The 20,156-nt window shown below is 39.4% G+C and overlaps 1 protein-coding gene across 1 annotated transcript in view; it reads right to left on the reverse strand.

Moving 5' to 3' along the window:
* Positions 1-339: 339 nt before the first annotated feature.
* The window catches only part of LOC107766218 (kinesin-like protein KIN-7O), a 44,993-nt gene continuing 25,176 nt past the window's right edge, over positions 340-20,156 (reverse strand). Inside the window, exons 20-32 of the mRNA XM_075246277.1 lie at positions 19,928-20,076; positions 19,597-19,711; positions 19,401-19,466; positions 19,119-19,322; positions 18,847-19,035; positions 7,799-8,005; positions 7,540-7,629; positions 7,305-7,445; positions 6,617-6,714; positions 5,852-5,930; positions 1,654-1,797; positions 1,422-1,493; positions 340-787 (exon numbers count right to left, since the gene is read on the reverse strand). Coding sequence (XP_075102378.1) covers positions 560-787; positions 1,422-1,493; positions 1,654-1,797; positions 5,852-5,930; positions 6,617-6,714; positions 7,305-7,445; positions 7,540-7,629; positions 7,799-8,005; positions 18,847-19,035; positions 19,119-19,322; positions 19,401-19,466; positions 19,597-19,711; positions 19,928-20,076 — 1,782 coding nt within the window. The 3' untranslated portion in view covers positions 340-559. The remainder of the gene's footprint in view (positions 788-1,421; positions 1,494-1,653; positions 1,798-5,851; positions 5,931-6,616; positions 6,715-7,304; positions 7,446-7,539; positions 7,630-7,798; positions 8,006-18,846; positions 19,036-19,118; positions 19,323-19,400; positions 19,467-19,596; positions 19,712-19,927; positions 20,077-20,156) is intronic.

The raw sequence follows: 20,156 nt of genomic DNA on the forward strand, positions 1-20,156 counted from the left end.
AATAATAATGTATAAGGGTATATAAACATTGTCGCAAAACAATGGCTATGGGGGTATAAACTAAAAAATATGGCTAGGTGGGTGCAAACTGTTGTAAAAAAAGGACAACCTGGTGTACTAAGCTCCCACCATGCACGTGTCCAAGGAAGGGCCGGACCACAAGGATCTATTGCATCGAGAAGGGCCCGGTGCAAACTGTTGTGTTTTCAAAAATTGCCCAAATACATTTTGTTGATGGTAAACAGTTGAAAACGGTTTAAAAGAAAAAAAATCCATTTATGAAATGAATACTAAACAAGTCACATTAATGGATACCAAACAAGTCTTTACACCATGTCGTTTCCTGGAGCAAACAAGTCTCACTTTAATTTGTCCGTTAGAAACAAATAAAGAAACTCTAATTTTTTCCTCATTATAAAATAATATTAATGCAGTTCAACGTAGTACCTACTGGCAGTCACTGGGAACAATTTTATATACAAATGATTAGTTAAGATCTATATATTGGTACCGTCCAACAGATATGTACTTGATACAGATGCAGAGATATATCAACCATTCAAGGACCCCTTGCAGAAGCAAGCTGCTTCTTGAGGCTGAGGATTTCAAGACCACTTGAAACTAACTGATCTTTCAGCTTTAATGAAGCCTCCTCAAATTTCTTGTTCATTACGTCCATCTCATCCAGCGCCTCATTGTACCTCACACGAAATGCACCCAATTTTGATTGTGCCCCTCGAAGTCTCATTCTCAACTTAGCTTTCTCATTGATATGGTTGACTTCATCCTGTTCAGACATATCAGATGATCACATCCACTCTCTTTTGCAAATAGCAGGACAGTCCAAGGAAAATAAGCTTAAAATAAACCGCCTGACTTGCTCAATTTGCTCTTAGAAGTTTAACATAAACCGCCTAACTTGGCTCAGATTGCTCTTAGAAGCTATGTTGCTCGGACTCTTCAAAGCTGTTGCTGGATGTGTGTCGGATCCTTCAAAAGTAGTGTATTTTTGGAGGATCCGATACGGGTGCGGCAGCATTTTGGAGAGTCCGCGCAACATAGCTTAGAAGTTACATGTGCAACTTGTCACAACCATGTGCTGAGTTCATAGTTATTCATACCCAAGGATACATCGCTTAATAACACATGCAAACATTTTCAGCAGATTGTCTTCATTATGCAGAAATTAAGCAAATGCAAAAGCTACATGTAGAAGCAGATGAGTAGAAAGCAAAAGCTACAAAATTATTTCCTTTCTTTAATCTCAATCATCACATAGAGCAATAGAGTATAATACTAAAAACCAAGAAAAAAAGAGAAAAGACAAATTATAAAATATAGCCACAAAAGGGTAACCTGTCATCTGTGCATCTCATCATAATCAAATATAGCTGCAATTGACCATGTATATGATTACTTACATCATGCATTTTGATCTCCAGAGATGAAAGCTTCTCGTTGAGCTGATCGACTTCATGATCTGAATTTGACAGCTGGACAACCAAAATATAGTGTTATCCTCAAGCACAGTAGAGAAAGTGTAAACATAATGAATTGGTAATAATCTGTCTCAGATAAACAAGAATCACTTCTCCTTTACTTGTTCTGAAAGAAGATTCGTCAATTAGCATTTCATGGCATTCAAGTGTATACCTGAAAGTCGTCTCTCTGAATTGGCACCGTCTCCGCTTCTCTAATACGGGCCAACAGATCTACTCTTTCTTTGCTAAGCATGCTTAACTCCATCTGAAGCCGTTCTACTTCCTTGCGCAGATCCTGATGCTCCAGTGTCAGCATCTGCAGTTGAAAATGTAACATTTCATTAGAAAAAGACCAGGTGTGCAGCATGGCAGTAACATATAATGATGCTGGAAACTTGGACAACAAAAGGATATCTACTGAATTGGTGTGCTACAGAAAAGGTCCTAAATTCAAATAGTATTGAATTAGACTGAAATCAGGAGATAAATTTGTCCTGCAAAGCTGCTGGTGGTGAAGAAACTGACAGCATCAAAATGGCATTTAGGATTTTTAATAAGCTTCATCAATTCATGATTACAGTTTCAGTGGCAACACCCGTTTTAAGTGCCTCCACATTGTAATTGGATATTTGAGAATCATGATTGAAGTTTCTTTAGGTTCAGATCACATAGTTTAGGATAAACATTCATGGGAACTTACTTTAGTGAGTTCTCATTGGCAGATGTGGAAGTCATTGCCCCTTTTTTTCATTTCAGTGTTTTGTGAGAGTAAGGAATGCACTTGAGATCTTCTTTGTACTTCACTTTTACTTATAGAAATTTGGGCTTATTTTATAGGTGATAACAGTAGCGTGAAATTCAACTAAAAGTTAGAAATATGGAGAAGCACTCTATATGGTAAACGTTTTAGAATAAGTAGAAGAAGGTAGACTATATGCAATGCAAGCTTAGCCTCCTTAAGTAGAAGGAAGGTAAGGAGATTGGATGGGATTGTGGTGACTAAATGTAAGACAATTTTGATCTAGTCTATTTCTGTTCATGTGCTTCGTTTTGATGGACTTGCATAATATCGAACAATTAGTTTATTGTTACAAATCTCCCAAACCTTTCTTTCTCTCTCTCTCTCTCTCTATCCCTCTTTCTCTCTCTTGTATCTCTATTCGTCTCTCATTCTTGTCTTTCTCATTTCTACCCCTTACCTTCCTCCCTTATGGCGCTACATCAAATTGGTACCAAAGCACAAGTTTAGAGTTGCTATGGAGTTGCACTCTTTATTACGAATCAGTATTACGCTGGCTACTCATTGCCAAAGAAGTTCGTCCAATCGATTGGTGGTTTCCCAAGTACTTAGATAGAACGATGAACTACCACTATATCCGGCTCACTTGTCAGAGTCAACTGTCGAGTTTTCTCCACTGCGAACAGAAAGAATTCAATCATGAGGATATCATTATCATTTCATATTATTTATCTTGATCTATTACGTAGAACTAAAATAACAGTAACCATGTTTTATTTTAGAGATAAGATTTTATCTAATTTTATCCTTTTAGTTAGAGAATAAAATGTCGTAGTTTCAAGAGTTCTAATTCAACCAAAACTTCCTATCTTATAAATAAGATCTTCATGTACTTTCTTTGACAAACTCAAATAACTTTGTTGCATTGATTTGGCATTAATACCCCCCTCCCTAATCTCTCTATTTCTATCTCGCTCTCTGTCTCTCTGTAATTCATTCCCTCTATGTTTCTCTCTCTTTCCTCCTCTCTTCCACCCTATTCTCTCCTCTCTCGATTATTCTCTCCATAGTCACCCCCCACCCCAACAACTCCCACCTTCCTTCCTTCTAGTGTTACATCACTACGTAGACCTAAAATCAATAGAGAGATATCACCAGATGGAACAAAGAAGAATTTGGGAAGGTAGAAACCAGGAAAACCAGGGCTCTTGATGAGCTAATGGCACTCGAACAAATGACAGAAGGTAGACAACTGACTTTAATCGAGTCCAATCAAATGATGAGCCTGAGAGTGGAGATTCAACAGCTAGCCAAAGCAGAAGAGATATCGTGGAGGCAGAAATCAAGGTGTCAATGGCTTAAGGAAGGTGACAGAAACACTAAATATTTCCAAAAGATTGCAAACTCACAAAGAAAGAAAAACTGCATAGACAGACTCTTAGTTGGCAATGAAATTATAGAAGATAAGGAGCTTATAAAAGCAGAGATACTGGAATTTTATGGAAACCCTCTATAAACTTTATAGAGGGTTGGAGAACAGGAGAATTGGAGACCCTCTATAAACTTTGAAGGCATAGCAACCATTACAACAGAAGAGAAGAATGGTCTGGAAGCACCTTTTGATGAAGAGGTACTAATAGCTATACAATCAAGTGCACCAGGCAAGGCATCAGGACCAGATGGGTTTACTATGGCCTTTTACCAGCACTCTTGGGAATTCATCAAACATGACATCCTCGCAGCCATGAGTCACTACCATCAGCATTGTTGGATGGTCAGGTCATATAATGCTTCTTTCATTGCATTAATCCCAAAGAAAAAAGGGGCTATGGAATTAAGGGACTACAGGCCAATTAGTCTCATCGGTAGTGCTTATAAGATCATAGCCAAGGTTCTTGCAGAAAGATTGAAAAGATCATAGCCAACTGCTGTCCGGTCTCTCAAAGCTTTTTGCCTATATTTAGTTGGGCTTATCTAGCCCCTGTAGATTCTCCTGATAGTTATCTGAACTTTGTTAGCTCCCTAGTGCTAAGCTGATTTTTTGCCTTTTTGTATTGGAGCTAGCAATTTTCATTACTTTTGTAACTATTCTGCATCTTCTTGATGCCATCAGTGAAACCAATTACTTCATCAAAAAAAAGACCTACAATCTCTCGAAATTAATTCAGACTTAGCTAAAAACATAACAAAATAAAAACAAAGGATCATATTAGGCAATACCAAATAGTTGAGATAAAGGCTTAGATATCGCTACACATACATTATGTCCGACTATTACAACAGAACACATGTTCCATTTATCTAAACAGAGTAAACAGATTAATCTGGGTGAATAGCAGGAATAAACTTTTTCCAGTAAACAACTGTTATAAAATGCTAGAACAACAGAACAGCCAGAAGATTCCTAATTGGCCATGGAAGATGATATGGAAGACCAAAGCACCTGTGAAAGCAGCTTGCTTTTGATGGTTAGCAGCTAGGGATGCCTGTCCAACTCAGCTTAAATTGCAAAGAAGAGGTTTCTCTTAGTGCAGCAGATGCTATGTTTGCAACATTGAGCAGGAAACTGTTGAACATTTATTTCTACACTGCACATTATCAAGACACTGCTGGGAGCTTTTTCTTACTATTATGGGAGTGTCTCTGGCGATTCCAGAGAAAATCAATCTTGGAAATCTGGCAAGCTCAAAAAGTGAAGAAAAACTTGAAGAAGATATGGAGGAACACTCCCATCTGTGTTTTATGGATGGCTGGAAAAGGAACAAGGCATGCTCTGAAGGGAAGACGTTGCAGATTGCTAGAGTCAAGAACAAATGTATCAAGAATCTATTAGTCTGATGTGCTTGTATACTCTATATAGGATGGATCAGCTTTGGATTTCTTGTATTATTTTAGGACGGAACATGTAATATGTTTGGTGGGTGTGTTGGAATTTTGACTTGTACTTGTTTTAGTACCATCTTGGTACCAGTTCAAACAAAATCTTGACTTATATTTAAAAAAAAAACATTATGCCCGATTATTTCCGGAAGTCATTCTAGTCTAGTTAAAGACTTGTATGCCAGCGTACGCAAGAAGTGTGAGATAATGAAATCCTTTAACTTTAGAGAAACCTTAATTTAACCTAAAAGACAAACTGTTACTAGTATTCGAATGAAATTGACCCAAAAGAGGGGAATGGATATAGGGATTTGTATAGTCAGCCCAATCATTTGAGATTGAGGCAAAGTTGATTGCTTGATTGTCTTATGCACCACAATATGTCGTGAATTATTAATTTATAATACCAGGAATTCACCAAGGTTCAGAAATTAGCAAGCTCGAGGCAAAAATTCTGCTCCAGTATAACTTGGCTCGAGCTGTTGTATACCACTATGTATCATTTCTTTATTCATTAATTTCTTGGAGGGGAGTGCTTCTGACAGAGTGGTAAAGCCGATGCAAGCACTTCCTCACTTTCTAAGTCAAATAAGCAACAAGGCGAAACTCATGTACAAGAAGAGTTAGACGGCATAATTATTCAACTCAAGTATATCCAGCTTAGCGAACCCCAGAATACTTTTCTAGGCTGAATCATTATTCTCGAACTCAATATAAATTCTGAAAGCTTGAAAAAATACAAACATATTACCTCTTGAGATCTTTTACATTGTTCCTCAGCAACTCTCAGGCCAAGTCTAAGTTGATCGATCTCTAGTAATTTCTCTTCACTGTAAAACAATGTATGTTTATCATCAGGCAGATCGATCTAAAGGTTTAAATGAATACAAAACTCATGGCACCTAGATTACACCCAGCTTTATTGATGAGGGTAGTAGCAGCTGTAGAATCAAAGTTTATATTTGATCAACTAGGCATCTCAAGAAATTTTAGGAAATAGATGAACAAGCTATTATATACTCCATTGTCCTAGCACCCAATGTGAGGAGTAGCATTCAATGAAGTTGGTGAAACCCCGGATAGACCAGGTTCAAATGTCAGCAGAAGCAAAATGTTAGGTGATTTCTTTCCATCAGTGCCGGTGGGAGGAGCATGTCCACGGTGGAGTAGTGTAGGTGCATACAAGCTAGCCCGAACACCACTGTTATAAAAGTAAACTAACACACAAAGAGACACACACCATTGTCCCATTTTACTATTCATTTTTGCTTATTGAGTACCAATTTTACTAGAGCTAAATAGGACAAGATTAAACTCATCTTGAAATTAATTTAGATTTCAGAAAGCATAAGTGTAGTACATGTTATGATCTTGCATCAAAATACATTTTAAAAAAGACAACAGAATACACTTGAAAATATTAGTCAATAGCTACTTCACTTGACTATTGAAAACCTTTTGGACAAAGGGAGTAGCAACATACCAGAGTGATAGGGGAGCAAAGGGACAGACAAACCTGAAACTTCTCTCCAACCGCACATTATTTTCTGAGACGACCAATCTCTCCTCAAGGAGCTTGCACTGCATTCTACAACTCTCAAGTTCATTCTTCACCTGTAGTTTAAAGTCAGGATCATAAATCAAGATTCAATAAGTAAATCATACGCAACTGATGTGTACAGAAATGTGCAACATGTTTTGCTAAGTTCATCACCGCAATGGATGTCTTTGATTTCTTTAATTTAGCTATGTGCTTTTCTAAAGCTCTCACAAGATAAGATGTTCAAAGCAAATAGAAAGGATACATTTTAAAATATGGTACTCAGATCTCACAAACAATTCTCTTAATTGTTTTTTAAGAAAAAAGTTCAAATGTGAACTAGCTTTGATTTAACTATGCTTTAAACTCGGCAATAAAATTTCCAAAAATATCACTTTCTGTCGGAAACAACCTCTCTACCTTCACAAGGTAGGGGCAAAGTCTGCGTACACACTACTCTCCCCAGACCCCACTTGTGGGATTACACTGGATTTGTTGTTGTTGTTGTTGTTATCATGTTCCCTCTAGACAGTTTACCAAAGAGAATAGCATGCAAGCACTGAGTCCTTGAAGAGATCTTCAATATCATCCGTAAGAGCCACTGCAGTGTTTCTAGAATATGCTTAAATTGTTCAACTACATCATGTGTAAATCTGAAGGTTACCTCTGTCATTTTCTGTGATAGAGTGGCGATTTCAGCACTATAAGATTTTGCTTTTTCATTGATTGCTTCAACTGTAGCTTTCTCCCTTGCAAACCATATGGCCTTTTCCTCCTCCATTGCCAAAAGGGCATCAGTTAGTTGCTGCAAAGGAAAGAAGGCACACATGAATGACGTAATGGAAACAGTTAAATGGAGCCTCAGAATACATGTTCCCAAAAGCAACTTCAATTGGTACCATAGCTAAATCTTCTTTTTCTTCTACCAGAAAGTTGACAGAAGTTTCCAATCTCTGACATCGTGATTCAGATTCTTCCGAACATAATCTCTGCAATGTCATAGAAACAAATAAAGTAGAAATAAGTTAATGTTTTATTTTCCCGAAGAAAGAACAGTAGAAACTAAGCTAATAAATCATGCTCAAAAGGCAAATCTGATAGCAAAAAGATATGAAAAAGATGGAATCTCAGAGGAAAAGTTAACAAACATAAACTTACAAGGCATGACACCTCTTCCTTCAGCATATTTAGTTCTGTATTTGACATATTCAACTCGTCAGATAAAGCTTGCAATTCACATGCCAAATTTTCTGCTCTAGAAAAGGCTTCTTCTTTTTCCGCATAAGAAATTGTTAGTTCCTCTTCCAAAGAAGCAATAGTTGTCTCCATCTCAAATGCCAGCACTTCCAGCTTCCTGTACTCCTCCTTCACAACAGAAAGGGAAAAGTAGCTTAAGACTAAGCAATAAAGACAACTAACTTCCTCTCGAGTAGAATGCAGGCAATCAATTACTTATTTACTTTTCATATCATAAGGATATGAGATACTCCCTCCGTTTCAATTTTTGCGAAACAGTTTGACTCGGCACGGAGTTTAAGAAGAAAAAAGGCATTTGAAACTTGTGGTCTTAAAAGCTTAAGGGGTAAAAGCTTGTGGGGCTATGACATTTGTGTGGCTATGAAAACTTCTTATTAAGGGTAAAATGAATAAAATGGAAAGTTTAAAGATAAATTGTTTTCAAATATAAAAATGTGTCATTCTTTTTGGACATACTTGTTAGTTTACCGCATGTATATAGTGTAGTATTGTCCCACATTGGTAGAAGAGTAATATGTCCCTGTATAGTATAGCTATAAATAAGGACCACTTGTATTGTTCATCTACTATCAATAATATATTCTCTCGTGTTTTCTCACATGGTATCAGAGCAATTGTGAGAGACTTATCGTGGTGCATAAATTCCAGCGATTCCGAGAAAGAGAAATCAGTACTTTTTTAAGGTTGTTTTCTATTTGCTTCATTTCTGCCAGTGTTGTGCAAAATCCAACACTACCACAAGAGTCGTCACTGTCCGGCGACCAAACCCCAGTGAAAAACTCCGGCAGCAGCCTCCTCACGCGCCACCAGAAGCTCACGCGCGTGAGCTCACGCGCCGGCGCGTACGACCAGTTCCGGCCATTTTTTTAAAATCTTCCTTCAGAACAGTTGGGTCGCCGGGTAATTCCGATCCTACCCCTACTGTTTTCATTTCATTCCGATAACTTTGAGTTTTTTTTCCGGTAGCTACAGTACTATTCCGACAGCTACGGTAGATTCCGGAAGCTACAGTATTTCAGTATTCTGTTTTTGTGTTTCCGTACACTGTTTCAGTGGATTACAATTGATTCTTTCTCTTATTTGGTAATAATTTGCAACAATGTCTTTGGGATTTGATGCTTTTGGGTCTAGAAACATGAGTTCTGGAAGCTCTAGTGCTATTATTACCTCGGAACCTTTAATGGGAGGTTCAAACTACTTAGCTTGGGCTTCATCTATCGAGTTATAGTGTAGAGGTCAAGGTGTTCAAGATCATCTAATCAAACAGTCCAGCGATGGAGATGAAAAGGCAATAGCACTTTGGGCAAAAATCAATGCTCAGTTATGTAGCATCTTGTGGCGATCTATTGATTCCAAGTTGATGCCCTTGTTTCGTCCATTCCAGACATGTTATTTGGTTTGGGCAAAGGCACGCACCTTATATACTAATGACATATCTCGCTTCTATGATGTGATATCACGGATGACAAACTTAAAGCAGGAATTGGATATGTCTACTTACTTAGGTCAAGTACATGCAGTCATGGAGGAATTTGAGAAGTTGATGCCAGTTTCTGCTAGTGTGGAAAAACAACAAGAGCAGCGACAAAAGATGTTTCTCGTTCTTACCCTCGCTGGACTTCCTAATGATCTTGATTCAGTACGCAACCAGATTTTGGCTAGTCTGACTGTCCCGACAGTTGATGAATTATTCTCTCGATTACTCCGCCTTGCTGCAGCACTAAGTCCACCAGTGATCTCATCCCAGATACTTGATTCCTCGGTTCTTGCATCCCAGACAATGGATGTTCGGGCATCTCAAACTATGGAGCATAGACGAGGAGGAGGTCGTTTTGGAAGATCTAGACCCAAGTGTTCTTATTGTCACAAACTTGGACACACTCGTGAAATGTGCTATTCCTTACTTGGTCGTCCACCCAAAAATACTTACATTGCTCAGACCGAGACTCCAGGTAACCAAGAATTTTCTTTATCTAAAGAAGAATATAATGAGCTCCTTCAGTATCGAGCAAGTAAGCAGACATCTCCATAAGTAGCCTCAGTTGCTCAGACTGATACTTCTGTTACTAGTAATTTTTTTGCTTGTGTTTCCCAGTCTAGCACTCTTGGCCCATGGGTCATGGACTCCGGCGTTTCTGATTACATCTCTGGTAATATATCACTTTTGTCAAATATTGTATATTCACAGTCTCTTCTCACTGTTACTTTAGCCAATGGATGTCAAACTAAGGCCAAAGGAGTTGGACAAACTAATCCCTTGTCTTCTATCACCCTAGATTCCGTTCTTTATGTCCCTGGCTGTCATTTTAGTCTTGCATCTGTTAGTCGTTTGACTCGTGCCCTCCATTGTGGTATATATTTTATTGACGATTCTTTTATTATGCAGGACCGCAGTACGGGACAGACAAATGGTACAGGACGTGAATCAGAAGGCCTTTACTACCTTAACTCACTCAGTCCTTCCACAACATGTCTAGTTACAGATCCTCCAGATCTAATCCACAGACGTTTAGGACATCCGAGTTTATCCAAACTTCAGAAGATAGTGCCTAGTTTATCTAGTTTGTCTACATTAGATTGTGAGTCGTGTCAACTTGGGAAACATACCCAAGCCTCCTTTTCGCGTAGTGTTGAGAGTCATGCAGAGTCTGTCTTCTCCTTAGTTCATTCTGATATATGGGGTCCTAGTAGAGTCAGTTCATCCTTGGGATTTCGTTATTTTGTCAGTTTCATTGATGATTATTCAAGATGTACTTGGCTTTTCTTAATGAAAGATCGTTCTGAGTTATTTTCTATATTCCAGAGTTTCTGTGCTGAAATCAAAAACCAATTTGGTGTTTCTATTCGCATTTTTCGCAGTGATAATGCCTTAGAATATTTATCTTCTCAATTTCAGCAGTTTATGACATCTCAAGGAATTATTCATCATACATCTTGTCCTTATACCCTTCAGCAAAATGGGGTTGCTGAGAGAAAGAATAGGCACCTTATTGAGACTGCTCGCACACTTCTAATTAAATTTCGTGTTCCGTTGCGTTTTTGGGGCGATGCAGTTCTCACAGCTTGTTATTTGATTAATCAGATGCCTTCATCTCCCATCAAGAATCAGATTCCGCATTCAGTATTGTTTCCCCAGTCACCTTTATACTCGCTTCCACCTCGTGTTTTTGGGAGCACGTGTTTTGTTCATAACTTAGCCCACTGGGAAAGATAAGTTAGCTCCTCGTGCTCTCAAGTGTGTCTTCCTTGGTTATTCTCGTGTTCAGAAGGGATATCGTTGTTATTCTCCAGATCTTCGTAGGTACCTTATGTCAGCTGACGTCACATTTTTTGAGTCTAAACCTTTCTTTACCTCTGCTGACCACCATGATATATCTAAGGTCTTACCTATACCGACCTTTGAGGAGTTTACTATAGCTCCTCCTCCACCTTCGACCACAGAGGTTTCATCCATACCAACCGTTGAGGAGTCTAGTGTTGTTCCCCCTAGTTCCCCAGCCACAGGAACACCATTCTTGACTTATCATCGTCGTTTGCGTCCTCCATCAGGCCCAACTGGTTCTCGTCCTGCACCTGACCCTGCTCCTGCTGCGGACCCTGCTCCTAGTACACCGATTGCACTTCGGAAAGGTATACGGACCACACTTAACTCTAATCCTCATTATGTCGGTTTGAGCTATCATCGTCTGTCATCTCCCCATTATGCTTTTATATCTTCTTTGTCCTCGGTTTCCATCCCTAAGTCTACAGGTGAAGCGTTGTCTCATCCAGGATGGCGACATGCTATGAGTGACGAGATGTCTGCTTTACATACAAGTGGTACTTGGGAGCTTGTTCCTCTTCCCTCAGGTAAATCTACCGTTGGTTGTCGTTGGGTTTATGCAGTCAAAGTTGATCCCGATGGACAGATTGATTGACTTAAGGCCCGTCTTGTTGCCAAAGGATATACTCAGATATTTGGGCTTGATTACAGTGATACCTTCTCTCCCGTGGCTAAAGTGTCTTCAGTCCGCCTTTTTCTATCCATGGCTGCGGTTCGTCATTGGCCCCTCTATCAGCTGGACATTAAAAATGCCTTTCTTCACGGTGATCTTAAGGATGAGGTTTATATAGAGCAACCACCTGGTTTTGTTGCTCAGGGGGAGTCTCGTGGCCTTGTATGTCGTTTGCGTCGGTCACTTTATGGTCTAAAGCAATCTCCTCGAGCCTGGTTTGGCAAGTTCAGCACGGTTATCCAGGAGTTTGGCATGACTTGTAGTGAAGCCGATCACTCTGTGTTTTATCGGCACTCTACTTCAAGTCTCTGTATTTATCTGGTAGTCTATGTTGATGATATTGTTATTACTGGCAATGATCATGATGGTATTACCAATCTGAAGCAGCATCTCTTCCCGCACTTCCAAACTAAGGATCTAGGCAGATTGAAGTACTTTCTAGGTATTGAGGTTGCCCAGTCTAGCTCAGGTATTGTTATTTCTCAAAGAAAATATGCTTTAGACATTCTTGAGAAGACGGGGATGATAGGTTGCAGACTGTTGACACTCCGATGGATCCGAATTCTAAACTTATGCCAGGACAGGGGGAGTCGCTTAGCGATCCTGCAAGCTATAGGCGACTGGTTGGAAAATTAAATTATCTCACAGTGATTAGACCCGACATTTCTTATCCTGTGAGTGTTGTAAGTCAGTTTATGAATTCTCCATGTGATAGTCATTGGGATGCAGTTGTCCGCATTATTCGATATATAAAATCGGCTCCAGGCAAAGGGTTACTCTTTGAGGATCGAGGTCATGAGCAGATCATTGGATACTCAGATGCTGATTGGGCAGGATCACCTTCTGATAGACGTTCTACGTCTGGATATTGTGTTTTAGTAGGAGGAAATTTGGTGTCCTGGAAGAGCAAGAAACAGAATGTAGTTGCTCGGTCTAGTGCAGAAGCAGAATATCGAGCAATGGCTATGGCAACATGTGAGCTAGTCTGGACCAAACAATTGCTCAAGGAGTTAAAATTTGGTGAAATCAGTCGGATGGAACTTGTGTGCGATAATCAAGCTGCCCTTCATATTGCATCAAATCCGGTGTTCCATGAGAGAACTAAACACATTGAGATTGATTGTCACTTCGTCAGAGAAAAGATACTTTCAGGAGAGATTGCTACAAAGTTTGTGAGGTCGAATGATCAACTTGCAGATATTTTCACCAAGTCCCTCACTGGTCCTCGTATTGGTTATATATGTAACAAGCTCGGTACATATGATTTGTATGCACCTGCTTGAGGGGGAGTGTTAGTTTACAGCATGTATATAGTGTAGTATTGTCCCACATTGGTAGAAGAGTAGTATGTCCTTGTATAGTATAGCTATAAATAAGGACCTCTTGTATTGTATTGTTCATCTAATATCAATAATATATTTTCTCCCGTGCTTTCTCACAAAGCTAAATGATTATTTACAGCAATTATATAATTATTATGCAAATATAATTGATGGAAAGAGTAAATATAATGACAGAGCGTCTTATGGGCATAAATGCCCAACATGCTGTTTAATACAGGTTGTTAGTTATGTGTAGTCTCACATTGGAATGGGAGTAATATGTACTTTGTAGACTATAGCTATAAATAGGACCTCTTGTATTATATTGAATATCTAATATCGATAATATATTTTTTCCCGTGCTTTCTCACATGGTATCAGAGCATTAGTGAGAAAAGATAGATGTGCGTCATTCCAGCGTTAACCGGGAAGAAAGAACTTAGTCATCGTGCAATTTTTCCGGTGACCAAGGCATGTCTACGTTAAAGTCATTTTTTGTCGGTGTTGTGCTAAAACCAACACCACCACGAGGTAGATCACCCTCCGATGACCAACCCCTGAAAATTTATCCGGCAAAAAAGCTGCCACGCGCCTCCACGCGCCGGCAACAACTTCTCCAGCGAGAGTTCCGGCCATTTTCGAAGCTTCTTCAGGACAGTCTGCTCTTCTCACAATTCCGAGCCTATCCATCTAATTCAAATCAAATTACGACCACTTTTATATTTTGTCGGCGTGAACAGTGACCTTTTATTTTTTGAAAACATTTCTTCAGGACAGCTTGCTCGCAAGGGAATTCCGAATCTATCCATCCTGGTTACGACAAACTTTACAATTTTTCGGCGAGCTGCAGTGTTTTTTTGGTGTGAACAGTGTTTCCGGCGTAAAATAGTTTTTCTGTTTTCTGTTGTAAACAGTGTTTTCCCAGCTATTTCTTCAGTTTTCCCACAGGAGTTACTTATTTCCACTATTTCAAGTTAACCTTACTACTACTACACATTGTAGCGACATGGGAACCGATACTTTGAATAGTCGGATGGTTTCTTTAGCAGATTATATTGAATTCCTTCAGTACAAAGCATGTAAGCAGACATCTTCTGAGATAGATTCTGTTGTTCAAACAGGTAATAGCGTGACTTGTTTCTCCCAATCTTCATCCTCTGAGTTTTGGGTCATTAATTCAAGTGCATCAGATCATATTTCTGGTAACAAATCTCTTTTCACTACTATTTCGTATTCTCAATCTCTTCCAAGAGTCACAATGGCCAATGGGTCTCAAACCATGGCAACTGCAATAGGTCAAGCAAGCCCACTTCTTTACCTTTAGATTCAGTCATTTATGTTCCCAATAGTCCTTTTAATCTTATAGTTGTTAATCGCTTAGCCAAATCACTTAAATGCGCTGTTTTATTTCTTGATGACCATGTTTTTATACAGGAACGCAGTACGGGGCGGATCATTGGTACCGGGCGTGAATCAAACGGACTTTATTACCTTATCCTTGTTAAATCACATGGACTCACATCTTGAAACTGCTCGTACCCTACTCATACAATCTCATGTTCCGTTGTGTTTTTGGGGTGATGCAATTCTTACATCTTGCTATCTTATTAATCGTATGACATCTTCAGCTATCCAGAACCAAGTTCCATTCTCTGTCATGTTTTCCCACTTACCTTTGTTCTCTCTTCCACCCCGTATCTTTGGAAGCACTTGTTTGTCCATAACCTTACTCCATGGACAGATAAGTTAGCTCCTCGTGCTCTTAAATGCGTATTTCTGGGTTACTCGAGAACACAAAAGGGGTATTGATGCTACTCTCCTGACCTCCAGCGGTACCTTATGTCTGTTGATGTTACCTTCTTTGAAACCCAATCATACTTCACAGGTTCAGGTCGTCACTTAGATATTTCTGAGGTACTACCAGTTTCATCTTTTGGAGATTCAATCACTATCTCACATTCATTTTCCTCTATATCTCCAGCTCCACCACCTACAGCTCCAGTTGTAGCTCCACCACTTATAACTCCAATTCCACCACCTACAGCTCCAGGTATAGCTAACCACTTATAGCGTCAGTTCCTCCACATAATCCAGTTCAACCTTCTGCAGCTCCACCACTCTTGACTTATCATCGTCGTCCACATCCAGCATCAGGCCCAGGTGATTCACGCCCTGCATCAGATTCTGCACCTACTGCGGACTTGTCTCCTCTTAGTCAATCAATTGCACTCCGCAAAGGTGTGCGATCCACACTTAATCCTAATCTCCACTATGTCGGTTTAAGTTATCATCGTTTGTCGTCACCTCATTATGCTTTTTTATCTTTTTTGTCCATTGTTTCTATCCCTAAGTCTACAGGTGAGGCACTATCCCATCCAGGATAACGACAGGCTATGATTGACGATATGTCTACTTTACATGCGAGTGGCACTTGGGAGCTTGTTCTTCTTCCTGCAGGAAAGTCAATTGTTGGTTGTCGTTGGGTTTATGCAGTCAATGTCGGCCCGGATGGCCAGGTTGATCGTCTTAAGACTCGTCTTGTTGCAAAAGGATATACTCAGATTTTTGGGCTTGATTATAGTGATACTTTCTCTCCCGTGGCTAAAGTAGCATGTGTTCGTCTTTTTTTGTCCATGGTTGTTGTACGTCATTGGCCTCTTTATCAATTAGACATTAAGAATGTTTTTCTCCACAGTGATCTTGAGGAAAAAGTTTATATGGAGCAGCCACCTGGTTTTGTTGCTCAGGGAAAGTTTAATGGTTATGTGTGTAGATTGCGCAGGTCAATATATGGTTTGAAACAGTCCCCTCGAGCTTGGTTTTGTAAGTTCAGCACAATTATTCAGGAGTTCGGCATAACTCGTAGTGAGGCTGATCACTCTGTGTTGTATCGGCATTTTACTCCTAATCTGTGTATTTATCTAGTGGTTTATGTTGATGATATTGTTATTACTTGCAATGATCAGGATGGTATTACTAATCTGAAGCAGCATCTCTTTCAGCACTTCCGGACTAAGGATCTGGGCAGATTGAAGTATTTTCTAGGTATTGAGGTCGCTCAGTCTAGCTCAGGTATTATTATTTCACAGCGGAAGTATGCCTTAGACATTCTTGAGGAGAGTGGAATGATGGGTTGCAGACCTATTGACTCTCATATGGATCCAAATGCTAAGCTTCTGCCCGAACAGGGGGAGCCTCTTAGAGACCCTACGAGATATAGGAGGTTGGTTGGCAAATTGAATTACTTCACAGTAACTAGACCTGACATTTCTTTTCCGGTGAGTGTTGTAAGTCAGTTTATGGATTCTCCCTGTGATAGTCACTGGGATGCAGTTCTTCGCATTCTTCGCTATATAAAGTCAGTTTCGGGCAAATGATTACTATTCGAGGATCGAGGCCACGAGCAGATTGTTGGGTACACAGATGTTGATTGGGTAGGATCACCTTTTGATAGACGTTCTACGTCTAGATATTGTGTTCTAGTAGGAGGTAATTTGGTCTCGTGGAAGAGCAAGAAACAGAATGTAGTTGCTCGATCTAGCGCCGAAGCCGAATATCGGGCCATGGCTATGGCGACGTGTGAGTTAGTTTGGGTCAAGCAGTTGCTCAAGGAGTTAAAGTTCGGAGAAATCAACAAGATGGAACTAGTGTGTGATAACCAAGCTGCTCTTCATATTGCGTCAAATCCGGTGTTCCATGAGAGGACTAAACACATTGAGATCGACTGTCACTTTGTCAGAGAAAAAATGCTTTCAAGAGATATTGTTACAAAGTTTGTAAAGTCGAATGATCAACTATCAGATATTTTCACCAAGTCTCTTACTAGTTCTCGTATTAGTTACATGTGTAACAAGCTCGGTACATATGATGCGTATGCACCGGCTTTATGGGGAGTGTTAGTTATGTGTAGTCCCACATTGGAATGGGAGTAATATGTACATTGTAGACTATAGCTATAAATAGGACCTCTTGTATTATATTGAGTATTTAATATCAATAATATATTTTCTCCCGTGCTTTCTCACACAGGTCAAGGATTCGAGCCGTGGAAGCAGTCATTAATGCTTACATTAGGGTAAGTTGTCTACATCATTATTCCTTAAGGTGCGGCCCTTCCCGGGACCCTGCGTGAACGCGAGATACCTTGTGCACCGAGCTGCCCATGCTTTTTAATATAGGGCAAGCAAATAAAGCTCAAAGTGATTCCTAGACCTAACTTGGGTGAGAAATATCTCAAGAATGAAACAAACATGCTATGGAATTGATAAATGGACCTTGGGCCTAACTAAAACTCTAAAAGCTAGCTTATGAGGTGAGGATTGCCCAAGAACATATAAGGAGACCAAGTACCTCAAATCCCACCGATGTGGGACAACTCAACACCCCCTCACGCCCAGGCATGTAAACTGGAGCGTGGACAACATAAATGGGGGCCCAACATCAGTAATAACAAATGGAATGGGCCTGGCTCTGATACCATGATAAATGGACATTGAGCCTAACTCAACCCCAAAAGTTAGCTTGTGAGGTGAGGATTGCCCAAAACCATATAAGGAGACCAAGGACCTCAAATCCCACCGATGTGGAACAACTCAACAGGAATTTTGCTAAATCAGTATATTCTAAGATAAAGAGAAGTTGACTAGACTTCATGATGCATACCAATAAGGTTTTCTTTTCTTTGAGGGCACAGAAAATATAGCATGTTTAAACCAAGTTTAGTGATGCTTAATTTAGTAATAAAGTTTAAAAACTTAGAAATCTTAGAGGTTATCCTGAGATCGTCATCATAAGATGATTGGGAGAAGAAACATGGAAGTACTTTTACCATATGATGATCTGATCCTTTAATTTGAAAATGTTATTACATCGCATGTAAGTTAGACAACGATGCCTTGGGGGCTGTAAGAGGATTTAGATTGATATTGACATAACCCAAAAGGCCTAAACATGAAAATGAAGTGAAAGCACAAATGTCACTCTCCAAGCCCTGGCTTGGACGGCCTTCTGTTAATTTTCAGGCTTGCCTTATTTTACTTGTCAATGGTTCTTTTCAAGGAGGGTGAATATTCTAAAATCAATGGCTTCTTGAACAAAAGTTACAGTAAAAAGACACCAAATTTTGGTCCGCCCTCCTGTTTTGTCATTATTGGTTACTGATTCTCCCGCATGGATTAAGGGTTTCAAAAGTTGTATATAAAGGTCTAGGGCCACTCCACCATTGACTTAAGCTTTTGGACTAAATGCACTGATTCTTTCACAAGGTATCAGAATCAACCTTGGATAAGCCTATTCTCACACCCAAAAATTTCATGCGCGAACCACCAGAATTGGATTACGTGCGAGGGAAAGTGTTAAGTTATTAAATGTCCCACATAGGTTGTGTAAGGGCTTCCAAAGGATTTTATAAAGGTCTAGGACCACTCTAGTCATTGCCTTAAGTTATTGCGGTGGTTACTCAGATACCTTCAGCACCATAAAGTTAGGCTCAATCTACATGGGTGACACTAATTCCAAAATTGGACGAACAGACAATGTGGAAAGTGGTTTTTTGCTGTTCCAGTATGCATTTAAGGAACATAGGACACTTCTTGAACGTATTTACACTATAGTTTGTGCACACCATACCTACCTGCACAACATGTTCAACACAAACAGAGGAATTCTTGGCTCTTTTGGAGTCGAACACATTAGAGCTCCTATCAACAACTGAATCACGCCTTCTTCCAATGATCGAGTCTCGTTTATTGATGTCACGCTCAAGAATAGCCCTCTGTCCATTCAAGCGTTTAATTTCCCTCTCAGCACAAGCTCTTTCACCCTAAGAATGTGATACTGTCAGAAAAGGTAGAAATGCCTCAGACGGCACAAGAAAATCAACTTTCAGAACAATTTGAATGAGACCTCAAGTTTTGTCTTCTCTTGGATGGCATTCCTAAGTTTGGATTCTGTGTCTCTCAACTTTGCTTTTGTTTTCTCCAAATCTTTTCTAATGCTTTCCTTCTCTCTGACTAAGGAACTAGAAGATAAGCATGAAAGTTCCTTTTGAAGACTTTGAATTTGAGAAAGGTGTTCAGATTTTTCTGCTTCACATTTTTCAGAGATTTCCTGGAAAAGAACATGATTCTGTCAGCACAAGCGGAGATATAAAAAAGGGAAGGTATAGGAGAAAGTGAAGCAACTTACTGTTAATGCATTTCCAGAATCTTCAATAGCTCTTTTCAGTTCTTCTATCTGATTATCCAGTAGAATCTAGATTTTGATTAGCAAGAGTTAAAAGGTACTTTCAACAGAAACTCAAATAATCGAAATGTGAGATAAACTTGGTAGTCAAAGTTCTAATTACAAAGACAAACTAAAAGGAAATGCAGTCAATTCGCACCTTTTCATCCTCAACTACATTAATCTTTTGCCTCAAGAAAGACTGTAGTTTCTCATGGTTTCTAATTATGGATCTTATTTGGTTGGAACTGTCAAGTGCTGAAGACTTCAAATCCTGAAAGTGGGAAACCAGATCAGGTCATAGAATGCACATAGATAATAAACTATAATACTAGAATTAATTTTTTGATAAGAATACTAGAATTAATATATAGAATATATAAGTGATAAAAACGCATGTTGTTTAAGAAATATTGAATACATGCCAGGAATATATGAAAAGATTGACCAAATTTAAAATTTGATTATGCAATGACATACAGTACTCACAAGGAACCAGTTTGGATATGGCAGAGAAAGACGGGACAAGCTCCTCTACCACAGGAATGAGTGAATCAATTAAGGTTCGTGAATTTTCAAATTCTGACATCATATCTTGAACCTCTCTCAGCAGCTCAATTTCAGAGTTCATGTTATCCTCCTGAAAAAAGTGTATCCATTAGTGCCCCAGGAGACATGAAAATGGTTATATAGCATGCATAAAGCGGAGCCCTATAGAAT

Source organism: Nicotiana tabacum, chromosome 23 (genome assembly GCF_000715075.1).
Source record: "Nicotiana tabacum cultivar K326 chromosome 23, ASM71507v2, whole genome shotgun sequence".
In the NCBI taxonomy this organism is placed as follows: domain Eukaryota; kingdom Viridiplantae; phylum Streptophyta; class Magnoliopsida; order Solanales; family Solanaceae; genus Nicotiana; species Nicotiana tabacum.